General features: G+C 42.2%; 1 protein-coding gene across 1 annotated transcript in view; it reads left to right on the top strand.

Moving 5' to 3' along the window:
• The window catches only part of LOC111233823 (xenotropic and polytropic retrovirus receptor 1 homolog), a 57719-nt gene extending 35169 nt beyond the window's left edge, over nt 1-22550 (top strand). Inside the window, exons 3-16 of the mRNA XM_022761728.1 lie at nt 7125-7226; nt 8182-8405; nt 9412-9561; nt 9730-9813; nt 10688-10769; nt 11272-11361; nt 11458-11555; nt 11741-11920; nt 12816-12981; nt 13064-13258; nt 14762-14928; nt 15018-15157; nt 16343-16564; nt 17705-22550. Coding sequence (XP_022617449.1) covers nt 7125-7226; nt 8182-8405; nt 9412-9561; nt 9730-9813; nt 10688-10769; nt 11272-11361; nt 11458-11555; nt 11741-11920; nt 12816-12981; nt 13064-13258; nt 14762-14928; nt 15018-15157; nt 16343-16564; nt 17705-17759 — 1955 coding nt within the window. The 3' untranslated portion in view covers nt 17760-22550. The remainder of the gene's footprint in view (nt 1-7124; nt 7227-8181; nt 8406-9411; nt 9562-9729; nt 9814-10687; nt 10770-11271; nt 11362-11457; nt 11556-11740; nt 11921-12815; nt 12982-13063; nt 13259-14761; nt 14929-15017; nt 15158-16342; nt 16565-17704) is intronic.
• The last annotated feature ends 403 nt before the right edge of the window (nt 22551-22953 follow it).

Below are 22953 nucleotides of genomic sequence, written 5' to 3'. Positions count from 1 at the left end.
TACTGCGTCCTATGATCCCTTCATGGGTGTACCTCTGCTTAAATGAAGTTATGGAAATGGTAAAATATTATGGAAAAGTTTTGAAAATTCATTGGTTTGGTAAAAATGTGTGGGAACCCTGAATATCAGACCATACCATGGATGCAGCAGGTTGCAATTAGCATAGCATTAAGCAGCAGGGGAAGGCAGAGGTCAAGCTAAGCTAAGAGGCTAGGCTATGAAAACGTAGCTAAGCTAGGTTTTATTTCCGGCAGCACAAGGTGTCCAAGTGTAACAGACTGACTCTGTCATGTTTCTTTAATGATTTAATTCACTGAGCAGATCAGAGGCTACTGGCAGCGACCGACATCTTTTAAGGTGGAATGTTTTCTTGCGTGTTATTCAATGCATGATTGACATTTGGAAATCAATTAATACACCTTTAATGTCAATATGAGAACTTTAACCATTTAATTTGTTTTTATTAGCTCTCTACATGACAGACTCTTTAGTTATGATCAGATCTCATATATAAAGCCACAGATAACATGGGTCTGATCAAACTGCCTCTTCCCTTGAGGTTATAAAAATCTGAAATGTGTCCAAACACTGCTTCACTGAAGCCAGGCTGAATTACATTCTTCTCACTCACATCAAGGAGGAGTATCTGGGTGGAAAATGACATGGTGCCATCTCTTGGACTGATGACCTAAACTCGTACCAGCGCTGTTACAAGACTGAAAATATGAATTGATTTTTTGGAATTTATGAATTGTTTTTGAATTGGTAGAGACAGATTGAGATTCTAATGTGAACTGTTTTTTTTTTTTTTTGCACACCTCTATAGTATAACAGTGGAGTGATAGGAAATACATTTTTGATTTCACTGAAAGATAAGTTACAGACAAGTGTATAAATGATCCAGTGACAAAGATAATAAGTGAACCCTGTGGTAGAAGGCTCTTAACTCTCATAGCCTAATCCCTTGTTGTCACCATTCTCTAAGGCTTGAATCTGGAACTGCTAAACAATACATCAGTGTTAAACAGCAGAATTAATCTGAACTACTTTACATAATTACCAAACCAGTCTCCCTCACAGCCAGCCTCCCTGCATGCTGTCTCTGTGCTCATTCTACCAGTGGTGAGCATCCGGTCCAGCGCTGGTTGAACCTGCATCACTGTGTCAGTCTGTGTTTACTGCACATCCCACCTCAGGCCTGTGTTAGTGAGGCATCACAACACCTGGTTGATCAGCTAAACCTTAGCCACAAACTGCCAAAATACAGACAGCATATGAGATGTCCCACTCTACCCCTCATGCAGCTTTGGGACTCTCTGATCTCTGCCTGCTTCATCTTCTCCCAACGTAGAAGCAGAAACTAAAATCTGCAAAGCCTGTTGTCAAGACTGTGAGCAGACGGACAAACTGCAGAACCGCAGCTACAGACCTGGATAAACTGACATTGTGACGTCATACAGGGAGGACATGTTTGCCCATGAAGACTTCCCCCACTTTCATCAACGTCAAGCCCTGGTCTCCAGCTAAACTCAGGCAGCCAAGGAGTAGGACTGCAGAAATGGGGACAGGATCCTGTACAACCAGGCCACAAACGCACTGACCAAGAGGGATAAAGAGTACAAAGAGAGGCTACACTGAATAGCTGAAAAAACAGTTTTCTGCTAGGGACCATGCGCAAGTGACAGGAAGCAGTCCCCCCAGTGCTGTGGAGAGCTGTCAGCTGGCTGACAACTCTGGAGTTGTGTGGACGGGGAGAGGAAACATAGCAAAAGAGATGCGTTTTAGAACTGAAACGTAGTAGGGTGGGTGTGGCTTAAAGCTTCATCCAGTTTTTGAGCCATAGAACAGAGACATTTGGCCTGTTTTAGTTTGAAAACTCTGTGGTTGCATTTTAATCTGGAAGGGTAGAAAGGAATACTTTGGAATTGATGACCCCTTCATCCCACCTTCACCCCATGATTGGGTCTGATCAGTCGCATCCTTCCCGGACTCATCACACTCCTGTCACGTGACCCTTTCTGGAAAAAAAAAAAAAATCCATCTATGTTTCACCCACCCTCCCTGTTTGTGGACTCAGAAATCCTCCCCTCCAGACTAACCCAGCTGCACCTGCTTCCACCTGTCACTGGACCGCCAACCTCCTTACAGTCAGGAAGCAGCAGGGGAGGGTGGGAAAATCACATCAGCAGGCAACAGTAGCGACCCCCCAGGGATGTGTGCTCTCCCTACTGCTCTTCTCTCTCTGCACTAATGACTGCAGCTCAGGAGACAATGCCATCACTCTGTAACCTCAGGAACAGTCTCTGTGCAATAACATCCACTTACCTACTAATTCTATTAGTTTTACGCTCACACTGTGCAATAACATGTGTTTATCATCCATTAACAAACATGGAGGAGAGTGAACCTGACACAAGACTCCGACCAGGAGCTCTTACCAAAGATCCTCTATAACAAAAGATGATGCATTACAAGCAGAGGATATGGTATACACTTCCTGTCTCCTAAGTGGGTGTGGTTGAGATTGCAACAATACAATACAACACTAGATGCAGTTTGAATCTACACCAGATGTTGCTGCTTGGTTTTATCTGCTAATTTATATCTGCTCAACCTGGAAGAAGATCATATCAGTCTGATACTCTCTGTTTTCCCTCCAAAAACACTTCAATAACAATAACAGTAGTAGTATTATAGTTTTAGCTTTTAATTCACGCTTGTACATATTGGTCGCTCTAAACTACTGCAGCAGTGAAACCAGAACCGACAGAGAAGAGGTCTGTGTTGTGAGATCTCCAGACTGTCGTTGCTTGTGTAGAGGCTGCAGTATACTCTGCTGTTTTCTGACAGTTACATTTACCTTTGTTTAGTTTAGTCTTTTTTTGTTTTACCATCTTTTTTTGTGAACCAACTCTTTTCCCTCTGTTTCTGCAGCATGTGAGTGGTCTTGTCTCTGACTGGACACAGTTAATGACATCACTGCTGGAAATGAACACACGGAAAACTCTGAGTAGCTGTGTATTTAGATCTGTAGCGTTGTACTCTTTGTTGTACTAAGGAATGAATTTCTTGAACATATCAACATGACTAAAATGAGTTGGGTTAGATCAGTGGTTCCCAAAGTGGGGTCAGGGACCCCCAGGGGTCCTTGAGGGGGTTCCTTAGGGTTCCCAGCAAAAAGTGCAATAATTTACTTTCACAATAATTCCATCCATAAGTAACACAATGACAGAGTGTGTGACTGTTTCAGTCGTGGGTTTAAACACTTTCTGTATTAAAACGTCTAAAAGCAAAAACCTTATCAGATGGGGACCCGGGGACAGCATCTTATAAAACGGGGGTCTGTGGTCTAGTTTGCGTCAGTTCAGGGGTCTTTGATGTGAAGAAGCTTGAGAACCACTGGGTCAGAGAGTCATAATATCAGTTTCAGTTACATTGAATGAATTGCCCATCTCTGTATATGGTTTTTGTCTATTGGTTGTTGGGTGGTAGTAATATGAAATTAAAGATGCATGTTTATAATGAGAATATGAAGTTTGAGTGCACGTACTTCCTGGCTGGTAATGTCTTGTTAAAAGGGTTGCTTCACCCAAGTTTCTCATTTAGCTCTAATTGTGTTTTGCCACTCGGCAAAAAAATTTGTCTTCAAAAGGTTGACAGCATGTTCATCATGTTTATGCCTCCTCTGCGACGACAGCCAGAGCCAGAGGCACTGTATGTTGTTTTCAGGTTGTTCCTACGTACGGACATTCATTGTACATCCGTCCCATTCTCATAAACATGATATCTCAGTAACGCCTTGATGGAACATCTTCAAATTAGGCACAAACATTCACTAGGACTCAAGGATGAACTGATTAGATTTTGGTGGTCAAAGGTTAAGGTCACTGTGACCTCACAAAACATGTCTTTGGCTATAACTCACAAATTCATTCACTAATCATGACACAATTTAACTCAAATGTCTATAAGGATAAATTAAGTGATGACATTTTATATCCAAATGGTCAAAGTTCAACTTCACTATGACAACATAATGTTCTGAAAAATACACCTCTGGTCATTATTCACTGCTGTGACTCAGGAAGGAGAAACTGACCATATTCTCTGTAACTGTACTGGCTGGTGGAGGAAACAACCAGGAGGAGGTCATTCCATTTTTACGGTCTGAGCATCACAGATGAGATCTCATGCACGTCCATTGTATTAAAGTGGATGCAGAAAACCTAGAGACAGATATGTCAAATAAAAGCAGCCTTCCTTCTTTAAACAGCACATAATGTCCTGGTCTAGCTGCTGTTTAAGAGCCCGAGTTGTGAACATGTGGATGTGTGTTACTGTGAGAAAGAAGTAGGGTGTTGCTGAAAAATGGCCCTAAAAAACATCAATTGTCAAATGGAAAGTATAGCCTGTTACTGAGAGACAGACGTGTCATAATGATAATAATGATAATAATCATGATGACATGAGCTGAGACACAGAGAGAAAAGAGCAGAATAAGGACAAAAAGGGATGAGGAGATTACTGTAGTCTGACTGTGGTGTGGTGTGGTGTGTTCTGTGTGTGTGTGTGTGTGGGGGGGGGGGGGGGGGGGGGGGGGGGGGGGGGGGGGGTTGGGACACTCCAATTGAGTTAATTTGGTGTCTTGTCTAAAAGCAGCCAGTCTGAAACACAGTGAATCACTGAGTGTGCACAGCCTGACTCAAAACCACCTGCCCGGCCTGTTGTTTGGCTGCTGTTGACGTGACACTGGCTACATGTTAGTGGTTGGACACACAGGTTCTCTATGTCCACTGTTCAATTAGAGTTTACCAGAATCTGTCCCGGCGTGACTTCTTAAATAGTTGAGATCAAAAGTGATGAAAATTACAGGACTGCATTCTGGTAAAACTAAAAAAAAAAAAAGCGTCTGACTCAGTGGGAGGAGCGGAGAGTTTAACCTCTCAGTGTGTAAAAAAAAAAAACAAGTAAACATAACTTTTAATATAAAGATAATTCTGCAGAGCAGCAGGAGAGTCGCTGTCACGGCAGATGTCAGGAATAATTTCTAAAACATCCTCAATTGTGCAGTTTTCAAAAGATTTGGTTCCTTAAACAGGACAGAAATGTAGTTTATGGAGGACCTGTATGAGGACGAGGTGTTGTAGTCATGTCAAGAGGAGGAGACATCATGGCGGGACAGGACGCCAGCCATGTTATGTCACACGCTACACCTGTGATTCCTCTAGCTGACATATCTAACATCACATGGGGGGTGGGGTGGGGTGGGGTGTGGTTACAGCAGCGTAGCGGGATCTCTGTTTAAACAAGGCTATCGACCATCTGAAGAGAAAAAATATATTGTTTGATTCCAGCATTACAAGAACATGAGCACAATGTTTGACAGCCAGCTACAACAGTCAGATAACTGTCAATCAAAGGGTGCAGCTTTTTCAAAAACAAACAGTCCAGTTTTTCTAAATCATTTCATCAGTCTTTTATCTGGAATCTTTTAACCTTAGATTTCCTTTGCCTGGTTTTACCGTCTGTCAGTGAGGGGCAGAAACAGCCTGAACAGTGTTGTATTGTGTTGTTCAGTGATTATTGGAGTCAAACAGAGGGATTTCTTATTCTGACCAATTAATCATGAAGAAATCAATGAGCATATTGAACCACTGGCATCAGGACATCAGTGTGCTCTACCTGCTAGTAGGAATAATAGTTATTCTAAGTGCGACATATTCCCAGAGTCCCACATAAAGTCTTTAGCTTCAGCATTTGGTTGTTTCAGCTGTGTCTGTGTTGGCCTGGTCACTGTTGTGTACAGTTCCTCTTGCAGTGATGAATAAAAGTGTATTGAGTTTTATTTAATGATATATCTGTGGTTAATGTGTTGGAAGGTCAGTGTGCCAATATCAAATATTAGTCAACAATGTTAAAAACATTTTCTTGGCAAATTTTTTGTTTTTCATGAAGTGTTTATTTCTTGTCAAAGTGGAATTAAGTTAAATTAGAAATATAATTTGTCTACACTGGATTAGTGAACGCAGCACGGTCTCAGATCCACAAACAGAAATATCGAATGTCTGTCACAGCTGGAGGGTTGAAACATGTCAACTCTCACAGAAACCACTGGACGACCTGCTGCTGTGTCACAGCTCCATCTGCTGGCCGAGCAGGAAAACAATCTGACTGCACTGACACTAGGTTTTTTTTTCACTAACTTTATTTATAACTAAAGGAGACTAAATCCTCCTCTCCTAACCAACAAAACCAACAGGACTGAAACGTTGAAACAATACAATAATATACAAATAGAGAAAGTTGAGCCATTGAAATAATATTTAAATAGAAATGAGGAACTGAGCAAGAGGTTAAAGTAAATTATATTCAGACACAAGTTTATAGTTTCATAGGTGTTTTTGACATTTCTATACATTTGCTTAGGGGAGAAATTCGTTTTAGTGCTTTACACAATGAGAGGATTTAGTGAAACAACATTTATGTATAGACTACAGTATTTTGTTATGATGATGATATTGTTTACTATAGATTCAACCTGTTTGTTCTTCATGAGTCCTGATTGGAAGAGAATAAATCTATATTTATGGATTTGGGCTTCAGTGGATCAGACAAGGATTTCCATCAGTTCTGGATCGAGTCACAAACATAAAACAGCTGCTCTGATGTTTCTACATTTACGTGGGTCTGCTGAGGTGAAACTACAACGGTGTGTCACTTGAAATGTTGCTGCAGCAAGGAATTGTGGGACGGCATCTTCTTCTTTCCTTTCATAAAGGAAGGTCCGGTGCTTCCTCTGCTAAAGGGGATAAGATAGGAAGCACTGAGGCTCCTTTCCTCATCATCTAGAGAAGTGGAGCAGCTCTGATCATGGCTGCTGCTCAGAGACTTCTGCTCATTTCACTCAGTTTGAACTTTCTTAAGAAAAAAAGACTTTTCCACTGCAGCCATGGTCTCACTCAGTACCATACATACATACAGTCAGTCAGTCCTCCATGCCCACCTCCACCTTCCCTGTCTGCCCACCTGTTGTTCTCCTATCTACGTTGAGGTGCAGTAAGGTTTGGTCGTTGCTGTGAGACAAACAGTCGTTCACTGATCTAACACCTTGTCTCTTCCCACAGTCACAGACGAGGACACAGTCAAGAGGTACTACGCCAAGTTTGAGGAGAAGTTCTTCCAGACGTGTGAAAAAGAGCTGGCCAAGATCAACACCTTCTACTCTGGTAAAGATACAACGAACACCACACAGGCATATTCACTCACTGAGCACTTTATTAGGAACACCTGTATACCTGCTTATTCATACGTATCCAATCATGCCAATCATGTCAATCATGTGGCAGCAGTGTATAAAACCCTGCAGATACAGGTGAGGAGCTTCAGTTCATGTTCATGTCAAACATCAGAATGAGGAAAATATATCTCAGCGACTTTGACTGTGACATGATTGTTGGTCTGAGTGTTTCTCAACCTGCTGATCTCCTGGATTTTCTCACACGTCAGTCTCTAGAGTTTTTACTCTGGAGACAGCAGAGAAATGTCAGGTTTCACTTCCTGTCACCAAGAACAGCAACCTGAAGCTGCAGTGGACACAGACTCACCAACACTGGACAGCTGAAGACCTGGACTGATGGATGTGGATTTGTACTGAGCCAGCAGATGATAGAGTAAGAGACAGAGTCCATGGACAAACCTGCCTTGTGTCAACAGCCCAGGCTGGTGGTGGTGGTGTGATGGTGTGGGGAATGTTCTCTTCTTAATACCAATCAATCATGGTCTGACTGTTTCAGTCTGAGGATTGTTGCTGACCATGTTCATCCTTCATGGCCACAGTTCACCATCTTCTAATGGCTCCTTCCAGCAGAATCATGCTCCATGTCACAAACTGCTTTCATCAACATGACAGTGAGTTCAGTGAACTTCAGTGACCCCCACAGGCTCCAGACCTGAATCCAGTAGAACACCTTTGGGATGTGGTAGAACAGGAGATTGGCAGCATGAATGTGCAGCTGACAAATCTGCAGAAGTGATGTGATGCATTCATATCAACATGGATCCATGACGTGAAGAACTGAGGAACTGAGTTCCTAATAATGTGCTCAGTGAGTGCACCTGTTCTGTGGCTGTTTCCTCTCTGTCTTTAAACTAGTTTCCCTCTGTTTCCCACTCCCCCTTCAGAGAAGCTGGCTGAGGCTCAGCGGCGATTCGCCACGCTGCAGAACGAGCTGCAGTCCTCGCTGGACGCCCAGAGAGAGAGCTCGGCTAACGCCCGGGGCCTGAGGAGGAGGAAGACGGTGTTCGCCCTGTCGCAGCAGGAGCGATGCAAACACAGAAACATAAAGGACCTGCAGCTGGCCTTCTCCGAGTTCTACCTCAGCCTCATACTGCTGCAGAACTACCAGGTGCACATTCACACACAACTCAGCACAACACAATAAAAATACAATCAAAGGGATTCAGTTTTCCAGTTTCCACATTGTTTGTTCCACTCATCCCCTCGGTCATCATTGGGGAACATAACAGATTTTGTCCCTGTCAGAATAAAATCAACAATTTTATTTTGACAGGGACAACGCTTATTAAAAAGAACTGTAAATGAGCCAAGAAGGCAAATTTTCATCTGTTGGCAAGATGTTGAAAAGACAAGAGCAAGTTAAACAGCAGCTCCTATGTTCATATACACAACATAGTAATCATTTATCACTACAGTATTTTGCAGTGCAGACATGTTCAGATTAGTGGACGTCCTCCTCTACCTCCTGAGCCACAGCCACTATTAGCTGAGATCAAAACGAAAGCTGTGTTGGAAGCTGGGTGTGGTCCGACCCATGAGTACTGAGAATCATGTAATGATGTAGTAATGGCTACTGTGTAGTCGGAGGTCAGAACATCGACACAGTGACGGGTGTCTCTGCCACTGTGATCCCGTCACTAGATGGACTAGGGTGTTTACAGTGTTACCCCACTTTATACAGTACATTCAGTCCCAGCTGGACCACATGCAGAGACCACATGCAGAGACCACATGCAGAGACCACATGCAGAGCTCTGTCCCTCCTTCTTTTACTGTCTCACATCTTTCAAGTCTGTTCAATCAGCTGCTTTGGACACATCTGATTCTTCTCATTAAACATCTCTCTCTCTCTGTCTCTCTCTCTCTCAATTCAGTATACTTCATTGACATGAATGTGAGGTGGACAATATTTCCAAAGCGTTACAGACAGTATAATAATGATATCAGGAAAAATACATACATACACACGTATAATCTATGAAGTAAAATAGAATGAATAAGTTAAAAGAACAGTAATCATTGTATTATAGGTCTACTATAATACTACTACTACTAATTATAATAATCTCTCTCGCTCTCTCTTTCTCTCTCTCTGGTTCTCTGGTTCTCTGTAGAACCTGAACTTCACAGGTTTCAGGAAGATCCTGAAGAAGCATGATAAGATTCTGGAGACATCGAGGGGGGCTGACTGGAGGGTGGCCCATGTTGAAGTGGCTCCATTTTACACCTGCAAGAAGATCACACAGCTCATCTCTGAGACTGAGGTACACACACATATGTATAGATATACAGTCACATGACTCAGTTAAGGCCTGTACTGTACGTGTCATCCTGCTCATATTCACTTCATTAGCATGGCTGTAGCTAAGTACAATCCTGCTAACATATCAGAGAGGAAGAGGACGACACTCAAACCTCTGTGTGTGTTTCAGGCTCTGGTCACAACAGAGCTGGAAGGTGGTGACAGACAGAGGGCCATGAAGAGGCTGAGGGTGCCTCCACTGGGAGCTGCACAGGTCAGACACACACACACACACACACACACACACACACACACACACACACACACACACACACTCACTCTCACTCACTCGTTCCTGTTGTCACCTCATTGCACAAAAAACTCTCACCCACAAAACGTTTACAGTCACAAAATAACAAACCAAACGTCCCATTTAAATTAGGTAACAGTGATCATTTTCAAGCATTAAAACGAGGATGCTCCTCCCAGTAGACACAGTCTTTAAAGGTGATCATTGAGAAGGGTTGGGGAGAAACCATCTCTCTCTTTTTTTTTCTTTGTTTTTATGTTTTATTTCTTCTTTTTTATTACATTTACATCTCTCTTTAACCTCTGTCTTTCCAAACACAGCCCCTTCAAATCGAATGAGCTTTACTGATATAAATGTTGAGTTTACATTGTTGCCAAAGCAAATGATGTTATTAAATCTATGATGAAACGATACAGTGTGTTTGAAGATGTAATGAAATAAAAGAGGAGAACAGCAGCAGCATAATGCCCTTATACACTGAGGCCCTTGTTCTGATCACATCTGTGACATCTGCATTAAAGTCGTGACTGCAGCTGGCTGGGAATGGGTGTGGTCCCACCCATAACTAATGAGTACTGTAGTAATGTAGCCATGACTACTGAGTAATCAGGGGGAGTACTCAGGGGTCATAATGTCAACATGTTGACGGATCCCATCACTAGACATCATGTCCTCATCATGTCCTCATTATGTCTTCATCATGTATTCATCATGTCCTCATCATGTCTTCATTATATCTTCATCATATCTTCATCATGTCCTCATCATTTTCTCATCATGTATTCATCATGTCCTCATCATGTCATATTGTTGACTCTGTGTGTCTCTGTACCTGCAGCCTGCTCCTGCTTGGACCACCTTTCGAGTGGGACTTTACTGTGGAGTTTTCCTCGTCTTAATGGTTACTGTAGTCATTACAGGTAACACACACACACACACACACACACACACAAACATCCAAGCATCTAATAACATTGTGGGATTCCTAGGTCTGAAACTTTGGATGATCAAGTGAATCAGACCAGATATGTATTTGTAATGTGTTGGTCCCATCAGTACGGAAGCCCAGAAAAGCAGTACTCGTACATATTTCTTTATCCAGTTATCTCAAGATAACAAAGCTCATTATCCTGTGATAATGAGATAAATATACTTCTGTAAAGTAATAACTCAATAACTCATAACCGAAACGTTGTAATAACAGAAACGACACCTCTTTCCTACTCAATTACTAATATTAGTATTTAAGTATTTAACAAACATTACATTATATGAAAACAGTATAAAAGTATAAACAGTCTGAAAAATCTGCTCTTCTTTCATTTGTCTTTTTTACTCCCCTCTCTCTCCCTCTATCTGTCTCTCTCTCTCTCTCTCTCTCTCTCTCTCTCTCTCTCTCTCTCTCTCTCTCCCTATCATCAGGAGCGGTGGTGATCCGTAGTGCTGATGTTTGGCCTATGGTCCGGATCTACAGAGGAGGATTCCTCTTGATAGAATTCCTCTTCCTGTTAGGTATGCACATGTACACACACACACACACACACATACACTTGTTGACTGATTGACTGACTGACTGACTGACTGACTGTCTGTATGTTTTTCTTCCAGGCATCAACACCTACGGCTGGAGACAGGCAGGAGTTAACCATGTTCTCATATTTGAACTCAACCCCAGAAACAACCTGTCACACCAACATCTGTTTGAGGTCTGAGCACACACACACACACACACACACACACACACAGCAAATGGCTGAAGACACTCAGGTCACAGTGACAGAGTGTGTTACCCGTCAGCTTCACCATGAGTCTGATGGAGATGTCTGAGTCTCTCCCTCTCTCTCTCTCTGTGCGTGTGTGTGTGTGTGTGTGTGTGTGTGTGTGTGTGCAGATTGCAGGTATGCTGGGGGTGCTGTGGTGCGTCAGCCTGCTGTCGTGTCTCTTCAGTGACAGTATCCTGGTGCCGATGCAGGCCAACCCTCTTGCTCTGTACGGCTTGTTCTTCCTCTTCCTCATCAACCCCTTCAAGACGTGTTACTACAAGTCACGCTTCTGGCTGCTCAAGCTCCTGGTAACTCCACTCACTCATACAGGCTTCATATTGTTTGGTTTTTGATTCAGTGAATCCCAGTCTTTATTGTTCACAAAGATGTTTCAATTGTTTGGCATAAATTTAACTATCTAACATTTCTGGAAAAGAGTGTCCCTGTCTTTAAACTAAGATGATGATTCTATAAAGCAACAGGCAGGTCATAAAAGTCAGTGAGGTTAGGACTGACTGTTGGTGGGAAGTGATTTAAACCAAAGAAGATGTTAGATTAGATTAGATTTCTTCATTGTCACTGTCTCTTGCACATGGAAGTGCACTTATCTCATAATTACGAGATCTTTGAGACCTGCAGGGATCTCGTATCTCGTAATTATAAGAAAAGATCCTGCAATTATGAGAAAAGTCTGAGAAAAATCTCATAAATAATACATTTTTAATACTTGATATTCAATGTTCATGGACACTGGAAAAACAGAAATATGGCTCGTTTGCTCCGTTTTTCTGTTTGAAATCAAAAACCAGCAAACCAGCAATCGAAAAACTGATTTACACCTTTCAAGTTTTCTCATAATTACGAGAATTACAGGATCTCTTCTTATAATTACGAGTTGATGATGGGGGGGCAAGAGTGTTGATGATCCTCACAGGCTGGAGTATGAAGCTGTTTAAGAACCTGGAGGTCCTGATGCAGGTGCTCCATCCCTGCTGGTCTCACAGTCCCGTTCAGCTGCTTCTGTTCGGCAGTGGTGCAGTAGATGAGGACAGTGTGGGTGGCGCCCCTGTAGAAGGAGGTGATGGGTGGGCTGGCCTGCTCGAGCCTCTGGAGGGGATGGAGCTGCTGTTGGGTCTTCTTGATCCTGGCCATGGTGTTAGTGTTAGTGGCTGAGGCACTTCCTCACTTGGTCTTCCTCCACAGTTTCGCGTGGTGACGGCTCCGTTCCATCGTGTGGGCTTCGCAGACTTCTGGCTCGCCGACCAGCTGAACTCTCTAGTGGTGGTTCTGATGGACCTGGAGTACATGATCTGTTTCTACAGCTTCGAACTGGACTGGAAGAAACACGACGGGCTCATCAGCAGTGAAGGTGAGGCTGAGATGAAACACTGCTGTGACAGCTGATCCCGTGATGACAGACTCACATCTTATTGCGTGTCATGTTTTTACAGGTAGAGACGTGTGCAACTCCTACTCCTACGGCGTCCGTGCCGTCATCCAGTGTCTTCCTGCGTGGTTCCGCTTCGTCCAGTGTCTGCGGCGTTACCGTGACACCAAGCGGGCCTTCCCTCACCTGGTCAATGCAGGGAAATACTCCACATCTTTCTTTGTCGTCACCTTCGCTGCTCTCTACAGCACGCACAAAGGTAGGGCGGAGACTCGTGTGCACTGCACATGTTTGTTGCGTTCAGGATAAAGCTTTATTGGAATATAAAGAGCACCCAGGCAGTTTAGGAAGATGAACATTTTACTTCTTTCCTGTTCCTGTCGTCTTGATAAATTCTTGTTACAGTAGAGTTTCATCAGTTCAACAGTGGAGTGAAAAAATAAATAAGGAAACATCAAGATTCAAAGTCACAGTTGGAAAAAGCATTTTCTGCAGAGATGTTAACGCCAGTCTTTCTTCTTTTACTTTTCTGGCGTTCAGCCATTAGCTGTAATTCCTCTCTTTGCTGGTCCATCAAAATTAAACAGGTCATGTCACTCTGTTGTATAAATGCTGAATTCAGCTTTTAGGTTGAATTTACCATATATTTGTTGCTATGTGACGGGTCATCTTGTTTTTTACGGTCAGGTGTTCGACCAGTTTTCTCATGCAGCCCTCTGGTTGAATACCTGTGTCAGAGCTGGAGGAAGTTCTGGCTGTACTGTGGTGGTGTATTGTGGTGAATCACTGGACATAAGCACAGAAATACAAACACAGACACTGACTGACTGAAGATGAGTAAAAAAGATTATTATTGATCAATAAGGGGACAAGGCTCACACAAAGTTGGGAAGTATAATCATTCCTTGTCCAAACAACACAGAGTGCGAGTAACCTTTTATAGAACAAGAACATGGGATAAAGAAGTGAACACAGATTGGTCAAGATACACATCACCTTATGTTTACAACCAATAGCAACCAACCACAAGACCTACATTTACATATCTACTACTTACACATATGTGCTTGAATGCAAGACATCTAAAGTTACTTAAGAACTCAACCCTCATGCAACACCTTGACTTTCAGATAACCTCTTTAACAGGATGAGGAGATCAGCGGGCCTTTGCAACACATTTACTGCTAATGATGCATCAACGTCACAGGAGAAAAGAATGAATGAATGCTCAACTAATAACTTCAACTCCACATTTTGGTATTGAAATGATAAACCAACCATCTTCTATTACTTTCACAGCACCATTAGTAGGAAGAAACGCTCTGGTTTGTATTTCTCTAAACTAATCACAGTCATCTTGGGCGGAGCTGAGTCCAGGGTGTGACGGTGCTCCCTGCAGGGTAAACGTGTTTACTGCAGTCACCAGCTCTAAGTGACAGCTGAGTAGACTGTAACATGTTGTTTCCCAGGCGTCAGTGTTTCTCTTTGTTTCTCTGTATGTTCAGTATGGAGCAGCTTCTCCTGTTGTGTGTCAGAGGCTGAAGTAACAGCTGGTTAACAGACAGAAAGAGCAGAGATTTTAAATCAGTCTGAGCTTCTCATCATCAGAGAAGTTAAAGGTGCTCTGGCGGTGGAAAACCCAGGTGTCTGGATCATTAGAAAACAAACATCTTTGACTGATGTTTCCATTTTTACACATATAAATCTGACCTCATGTCTCTCTCTCTCTCTCTCCCTCCCTCCCTCCCTCTCTCCTCCGCAGCTGAGAAACACGATGATGCCCAAATCTTCTTCTACTTGTACATCAGCTGTTTGGTGGTCAGCTCCTGTTACACACTGGTCTGGGATCTGAAGATGGACTGGGGTCTGTTTGACCGCAACGCAGGGGAGAACACGTTCCTGAGGGAGGAGATAGTCTACCCTCATAAGGTACGTGTCCATGTTGTGGAGGGGACGGGCTGAGACGCAGTTGAACTCTGGTCAGGTCTGATGTGTTCTTCCTGTTCTCTCTCCCTCAGGCCTATTACTACAGTGCTATAGTGGAGGACGTGCTGCTGCGGTTCTCATGGACTTTAACCGTCACCCTCAGCACAGTCTCTGGTCTGCATGGCATCTCTGACATACTAGCGACTGTTCTCGCCCCGATGGAGGTCTTTAGGTACACCACCGCCACCACCACCACTTTATTATTTCATCCATGTCTCTTCTTCCTGCTGTTGTTTTTCTTCCTCCAGTCTTTACACTCTGCTCGTCTTGTACAGAGTTTACACAGGATTAAGTTACTCTTATCTGAACCTGCAAAGCTGTGCATGTGGATCTGGTGAAGATCACAACAGTAAATAATAGAATGAGACAAAGAGAAAACAGAGTTATTCTTTTCATTTTTTATGTAGATTATTCTACAAATTGAACCAGTGAGAAGTCTTTAAATAGTTTGTTTTGTCCTATTAACATTCAGAAACTCACAGCTGCTTTATATCAGTTACAAAAATAAATGACCAAACTCTGCCTGTTAACACACATTTGTTTTATTTATACTGCTCCGGGAAGAGTTTGGAACAGCTTCTGAATTCAGTGGATGGAGAATTGAAAACGATAAGACATGGTTTGATACTAACAAGTTATCATTTAATTTAAGTCAAACTAAGTATGGTTCTGGGTGTCGTTATTGATCATAAATTATGTTGAAAGCCACAAATAAACGATGTAAAGACAAAATGAGCTAAAACTGTTGCAGTGTTGCAACACATTTTAAACCAGAAATCACTACATATATTATACTGCTCTCTCATATTACCATACATGACTTATTGTGTGGAGACATGGAGAAACAAACACAAACTCAATTTACAGTCAATCAGATCATTATGAACCAACCAACCCACTATTTATTCATTCATATGCTTTAAACTTTCATGATCTGCTTTGACTTTAAAACTGCACAGATAATGTAGAAAGCACAAAATCATTTACTCCCACTCAAAAAAGACGAGGGTAAGGACCAATGTAAAAAGAAGATGCATATCTGTCAAAGAGTTAAACCTGTGGATGAACTAAGAATGTCTTGTTCACTTGGTAAATGGTGATAAATAAATATGATAAGATCATTCTAATTGCATAAATGTAGCAGTGAAAGTCTTTTATTTACTTTTTTCTTACTTTCTCTTTTGGTCTCTGTATGTTTGACACACTGGAATACTATGTATAAATATAAATAATGGCTGAAATAAACATTTAAATGTCATCTAAACACAAAATCTCTTAAGACAATATTTGCAAACATGACCCTCCATATGAAAATGTGAATAAATCAGCCTCTGACTGCTCTGTTTGTTCTTCTAAGGCGTTTTGTGTGGAACTTCTTCCGCCTGGAGAACGAACATCTGAACAACTGTGGTGAGTTCAGGGCCGTCCGAGACATCAGCGTGGCTCCGCTCAACGCAGACGACCAGACGCTGCTGGAGCAGATGATGGACCAGGAGGATGGAGTCAGGAACCGGCAGGGCAAGAAGAGCTGGAAGAGGAGCTACAGCATGAGTCTACGCAGACCACGACTCGCCTCGCAGTGAGTCTTTACAGCAACACCAAGAGAAAATGATTGAGGACAACATGAAGGAATTTATTCAAGATCTAAGATTTTATAAGTGAATTTTCATTCATTTCATTATAAGTGAAACACATTTTAAGGCAAAGCTTTCAACCCAGAAGGCAGAGGTCATGTCAACTCTAATGAGAGGCTGAAAATAATGGTGTGTCCCCACACAGCTGGAAGCTCATTTTATACTGAAAAATCGATGGCACAAATCTCTTAACAGGGTCTGTTATCTCGAGCTAACAAGAAACATCCCATGTGACACAGGCAGAGTTGGTGGCTGTTACACTTTTCAAGAGATTAGTTAATGTTTTTGCTAGTTAGCTAGCTTTATATTAAAATCTTTAAATAACATGCAATGAGATGGGCTGCTAAAGTTGTTACTATTGAAATGGCTCAACAGAAAACATGTCTTTAGATGACGGTGTTATTTCTGAACCACAGTGATAGTGATGATGCTGATATAGTCACACTGTTGTTTTATTGTGTGACTGACTGAAATGAATGTGGATGAAGAACTGTAAACATGGGACAGTAAAGCTCTGGTGTAAGTTAGTACATTTATTTTTCAGGTCTAATTGACATAATATAAAAACTGATCTACTGTGTGATACATTTAACACAAACTTTACTGTCACTGTGTTCAGTGAAATAGTCAAACCTGTGCTGTTGGCTTGTCTTTAACTACCTACTGTTTTACTGATGACCACAGGCTGAAGTCTGACACCCTTCTCTTTGAAACTCTACATCATAATTATTATTATTTTCATTATCATTATTATTAGTAGTAGTAGTAGTAGTAGTAATTCAACACTATAAATTTCATGATCTTCCCCTAAAATGACTGTTTGGACTCTTTTTTCTATTTATGATTTCATGATGGTTTTATTTTGAAATTATTTTTGTTGTCTCCCTCATGTTTTTAATATCAGCCTCACACCAAACCACTCACATTCTCCCATTGTACATTCTAAGTATACTGTGTAACATCTGCTCTTTGTTGTGATTGGTAGCTTCAGGTCATATGGAAGCACAGCAGCTTTTCTAATGTAAAGTTTGGAGGTGACAGTTTGTTTTCTGAGTCTAAATCACAGTCTCTCTTCTCACCTCCAGGTCCAAGACCCGTGACACCAAGGTTTTGATAGAGGACACTGATGATGACTCCTGACATCAGGCCACGCCCCTCGCCTGGGTCCAGAATCTATTCAAAGGAGGGAACTCCGCCTCCTAACCGAGGAATTACCCAGCGAGTCGGGCGTCGAACTCTGAACCGAGGATGAGTTTTGAACTCTCATGCCTACATAATCCTTTTCCAGTGCACGAGCCTCTGCCTGGGCTCAGAACTTAGAAGACTTGAACAAACAGCCCAGCAGGACGGCCACAGAGCTCCCACTGCTTCCTTCAATAATAACCACAGGTGGGATTATCACTTAGACTCTGTGAGAGACATCTCTCCCTGACATCCTCAACCACCCAGAGGTGGACTCTAGAACTACACTCACTCCTCAGCCATTTGCTTTGGTTCTCAGCCTAGCATGAACAACACAGCTAAATGGAATGCAAGCCGATCACCCTGACAGGAAGTGTCCCCACTCCCTCTCAGTGCCACACACTCCCACACAGGGAGAGGCCGACACTTCCAGCCCAACTGCTGTCCAGGTCCAAAAGGTCCCTCCCCCCCCGCCACCCTCAGCTATTAGTCTCCTCCTCCAATCCCAGCATCCAGGTAACACTTAGAAAAAGGCCTTGAATAAATGATGTACCATTTGCACCTGAAGAATCCACCTGTAGTCTGGACCTGGAACTGAACCTGAAGCCCCTTTTTGTTTTTTCGTGTGAGTGAATAAAAGGGTCACACCGTGTGCCCCCCCCGCCGCGCTGGTCAACAGACGAACATTTGGTACCACCAGTCAGTCGCTGGCTTGACTGTCCGTGCTCTTCAGCTTGTCCCATCATCACAGAGCTGCCTACCTGCACCTTACATGCTTTAGACATACTCTCTCTCACACACAGACAGACAGACAGACAGACAGACAGACAGACAGACAGACAGACAGACAGACAGACAGACAGACAGACACTTTATAGGAAGAGTGAATTGCAATGCCTAAAGACAGTGATTTTAATATGTTTTAATTGTTCATGGACATGCAACACACACACACACAAACACACAGACTATAGATTATTTGTAACCGTTGTTGTAAATATGACATGGACCAAAACAGGAAGTGGTGTGAAATTGAAAAACTACTGGAACAGCAGCTGGAATGACTGTTCAGCTGAGAAACAACTTGTTGTTTCTAGAAGAAGATGATGGTCTGAAGTGTCCCGCAGTAACTCCCAGTCACCCTGTGTGAGAAAATATCCTGAAACATTACTGCTGAATGTATGCCAACTTATTTATGTATGTATGAGTGGGAACGATGCCTGAACACCACCTGTCATCACCTGTAGACCCAGCACTTTTTAAAAATCAACCCGAGGAATTTTAATTTGTCCCCTGAAACCTTGAGAGAAAAACAGAAGACTGATTGATCAGCAGCTGCTGGTTCATGAAATAGTCTGTGATGTTGGTTCATTGAAATGTGATGATAATGATGATGATGATGATGATGATGAAAAGGGGGGAGGTCACCTGTCTGTCACTTACACCCTCAAACATGCAGTCAGAAGGACTGTACAGTTCAAGCTGAATCTGAAGGAAGTGGCTCATCCAGCTGGTTTGGTGCTGAAGGATCCATGTGGGTTTGAATCTGATTGAGGAAGTAATTTTAATATATTTGTATGTTCAATATATAATTGTAATATTCAGCACATTGTGAGTTTTCTTCTGAAATCGCCTTTATTTTACCACAGTAGCAGAGAGAACCAGGACTTTTATCTTGATTAAATTAGAAAGTCTTACTTGCTTCCTGCTGCCCAGTGAAGTGAACTCTAAACTTCCTCCATGTTTACCTGATGCCTTGATAAATTTAGCGTTATGCTCTAATTAGATCAGTAGATGTGAACATGTGGTGAGTACAACAACATGTCAGACATGTTTAACATCAGTCAGGAGGAGAAACTGAAATGAATCAGGTGTTTCTGTTAAACAGAGAAACTGAACAGCTGACTGGTGTAAGACCTGTACCTGCTGGTCTTTATTTGTTCATGTTATGATACCAGAATTTATGTGAATTTCCATTAACGGCAACCAACTGCAGGTCACACACAGACACCATCACATCATCTGCATATTGGCGACTCTTTTCACAAACTTCTTGTCATCATGTCAGCGCTGCAGACACTAATGTCAGTGTGTGCTGCCAGATCATTGTTGTGTTTCAGCCGCTGCAGTGACAGGTGGTACCATCTGCATATTTGAATTGGCAAAGGTTTTTATGCCGGTTCTTCCTGCCAATCCAGGGATCAGTGCCCAACCTGCTCTACCAGCTGAGGAATGCCCCCTCCCCCACCCCTGTGCTGCCAAGTCATTAGAGCCACAAAATCAAATCATCTCTATGGTTTGGTAGAGACGGGTAGTTGTGATTACACTGGAGAAAATGTTTTCTATATGTTTTTAATAGAGTGAAGATTAGAGCTTAGTTTTTCACATTCCCTAAGTGGTGTGACATATTTGAAGTGGGGGCTTGCTGCTCAGCGTTAACACTGAGAAACTGTGTTAATAGATAGAGCTTCTGCAAACTTTATTTACAACTTCCTCTGGTGTGTAAGTAAATCTTGCAACATGAAACAAAGATTAAACCTCAGTCAGGTCATCTGTGCTGGTTGCAGATGTCATAAAAAAAAATTAAAACACAGCAGTCAGTGTTGGGGTAAAATTTAGCCATTGAAATGCTGCATGGAGACACCACTACTCCATAGTACAAAGGAAATCCACAAGATTTTTTTGCCCCTCGAGGTTCAAAGTTGATTCCACCAACAGCTGGTTGTCCTGACAGCATTAACCTTTTAGGGGACAGAGAGCTACAGAGTCCATAAAGGAAATAGCTCGTAGCTCATTAGTTGTGTTGCACCCTTCACTTTTATTTAAAATCCTCGGAGTAAAAACTGTTTGCTCACAGTTGTGAAACAGGAGTTAATTCTACAGATACAAATAAACTGTGTGATCTTATTGTTCCATTAGTAACCAAGCTAAGCTAACGAGCTAAAGGATGTTAGCAAGCTGATTTTCTTTTCTCTTTTATTAAACTTTTTATTAAACACTGTGTACAACAGTGAACAACAGACCAGGAGGGAGTAAACAGAACAGCAGGGAGAATCTCCAGGGGTTATCCTAGAGTTAGCTGTGATTAGCTCACCAGTAACAGCAGCTCAGCAGTTAGCCTATTAAACAAAACATTTAGCAATGACATGCAGCTTAACTCTGCTCCACCACCCAAACCCTGACCTTACAGGTGCCTCCTTGGAGCTGGATTTTGGCAGCTCAGGAAGTAGCTTGAGGTTTGCAATAAACCTCTGTGCCCATCCAGGATGAAGCTTTAAATTGGAGTGAGCTAGAAAATGTTGATCTTAAAAAACATTAAACTGAAAACATTTTTAATGAGGTCTTTAGTTCAGTCATATAAAATGCATCTGTGGCTGCAGCTTTTCCTGGATCCTTTGTCGTTTCATGATACAACTACAGTCACAGATGAGCAGCTCTCTGACTGACCTCAGTTTGTCTCTGGACAGTAAAAGTAGCAGCTCTAAGTTTTCTACTTTGCCTTTTGTTGCACCTCTGGAGCTCAGGACTCGTCTCTTGTTTCTATCTGTTAATCAGAACGTTTTTTACACAAGCTTTGAAACTGCTGTCTGTCTTCTATCATTTTCTTGCAGCGGACACAATCATTCCATCCAAAGAGAACAGTTGAACTTTCTAAAGGACTTTTATTTTCTACTTCCTCAGGTTTTCATGTTGAGAGACGTATTAGATTATCATAAACCCATTATTCCTGTGTTATAAAGATTTGAGCTCAGGACATAGTTTTGCACCTTAGCCTGCTGATGCACAAGCAGGACGTGAGCTTATTGACTTCCTGTCACCTGATCCCTCATTTTTTTTTGGCAGTCCTTTAATGAATGTACCATTTGAGACCTTTACTCCATGAATGTATGTTTCTCACATAAATACACCCAGAGATCTGCTTTAGCATAGCTTTTAGCTTAGCATCCAAATCCAGGAAGTAACATACGATGATCTCTGAAAACTGTTTGTGTCCCATTACAGAGCCTGATGGAGTTGTGTGTTTCACATGTTATGTGTTTCTCTTGTTGATTGATGATTCTGTTCCGGCATGCTGACCATGCTGTGACTGATTTGGACCATGGTGTACTGGGATTAAAGTTAGAAAACATACCTTTAGTTCTTCTTCCACATTCCAGGTGATGCCTCACTCTCCCATTACATCTGAACGCCACACTTGTATGTGGAGGTTTGTGAGACTGTGACAGACGGTGAAACTATCCCCCCTTTTCCAGGTGTCAGTCCAAATGAAAGCTGCCAGTCAAGGACAGGGCTGGGTCTCACACACAGACAGAAGTGTGTTGTTTGTGAGATACCGTGTTGGCATCTCACAGTTAAAGTTCAGGATTCAGATTCCAGATTTCAATCAGAATTCATCTGATTTTATTCAGGCACAGTTCTGGAACAACAGCTTGTGTTTAAACATTTAAATCCTGAAACATTCGGCCTCTTTTGTCAGATGAAAACATGAGTTGTGTAGAAACCAGAACCACTGATACCCAGCTCTGGTCCAGAGAGGCGGATCCTTCTCGACCAAACAGAAGTTCGTTCCGAACGTCTTAAGGATTTTTTCACCAGTTCCATTTTCCAGTTTCATCAGGCCTTATGCAAGAACATGTTCGTATTCTTTTTGTTTGTACTAACATCACAAGTCAGATTCAGCAGACTGGTATTGGCCTGATGATGTTACCTGTTCATGTGCATATGACACTGTAAAGCTTTTCTCATTGACCAGTTGTTGATTCAGTCTCATATTTTCCGTTTGTTTGACTTGTTTTCTCCAGTTCAGTGAACTTAAATCAGGTGGTCTCACATTTTAAAATCCATCAAACGACTGTGAAGGCAGCAGGAGAACTCCGGTTTTTAAGTTGAACTCACATTAAATTGCTTCAGTCTGTTTGGGAAAGTTTCATTTACACAAATGTTGCCAAAGAGAGAACTAATATATCAGTGTCAGGACAGTGGTGTTACTGAAACAACAAGAAAATATGAATACAGCCTCCAACATGTCATCATTAAGTCACATGAGTGTTTCCCCTGTGGAGATCTGTACTTGTAGAACAGGTCTGGACCCACTTGTGAGTTTCATTTGGTGAACTGGTGAATGACACAAACTCTATTAAATGGCTTCTGT

This window comes from Seriola dumerili, unplaced genomic scaffold, assembly GCF_002260705.1.
Source record: "Seriola dumerili isolate Sdu_G_001 unplaced genomic scaffold, Sdu_1.0 BDQW01000432.1, whole genome shotgun sequence".
Lineage (NCBI taxonomy): Eukaryota > Metazoa > Chordata > Actinopteri > Carangiformes > Carangidae > Seriola > Seriola dumerili.
The sequence above is the reverse complement of the archived record's forward strand: the minus strand, read 5'-3'. Positions and strand labels throughout refer to the sequence as shown.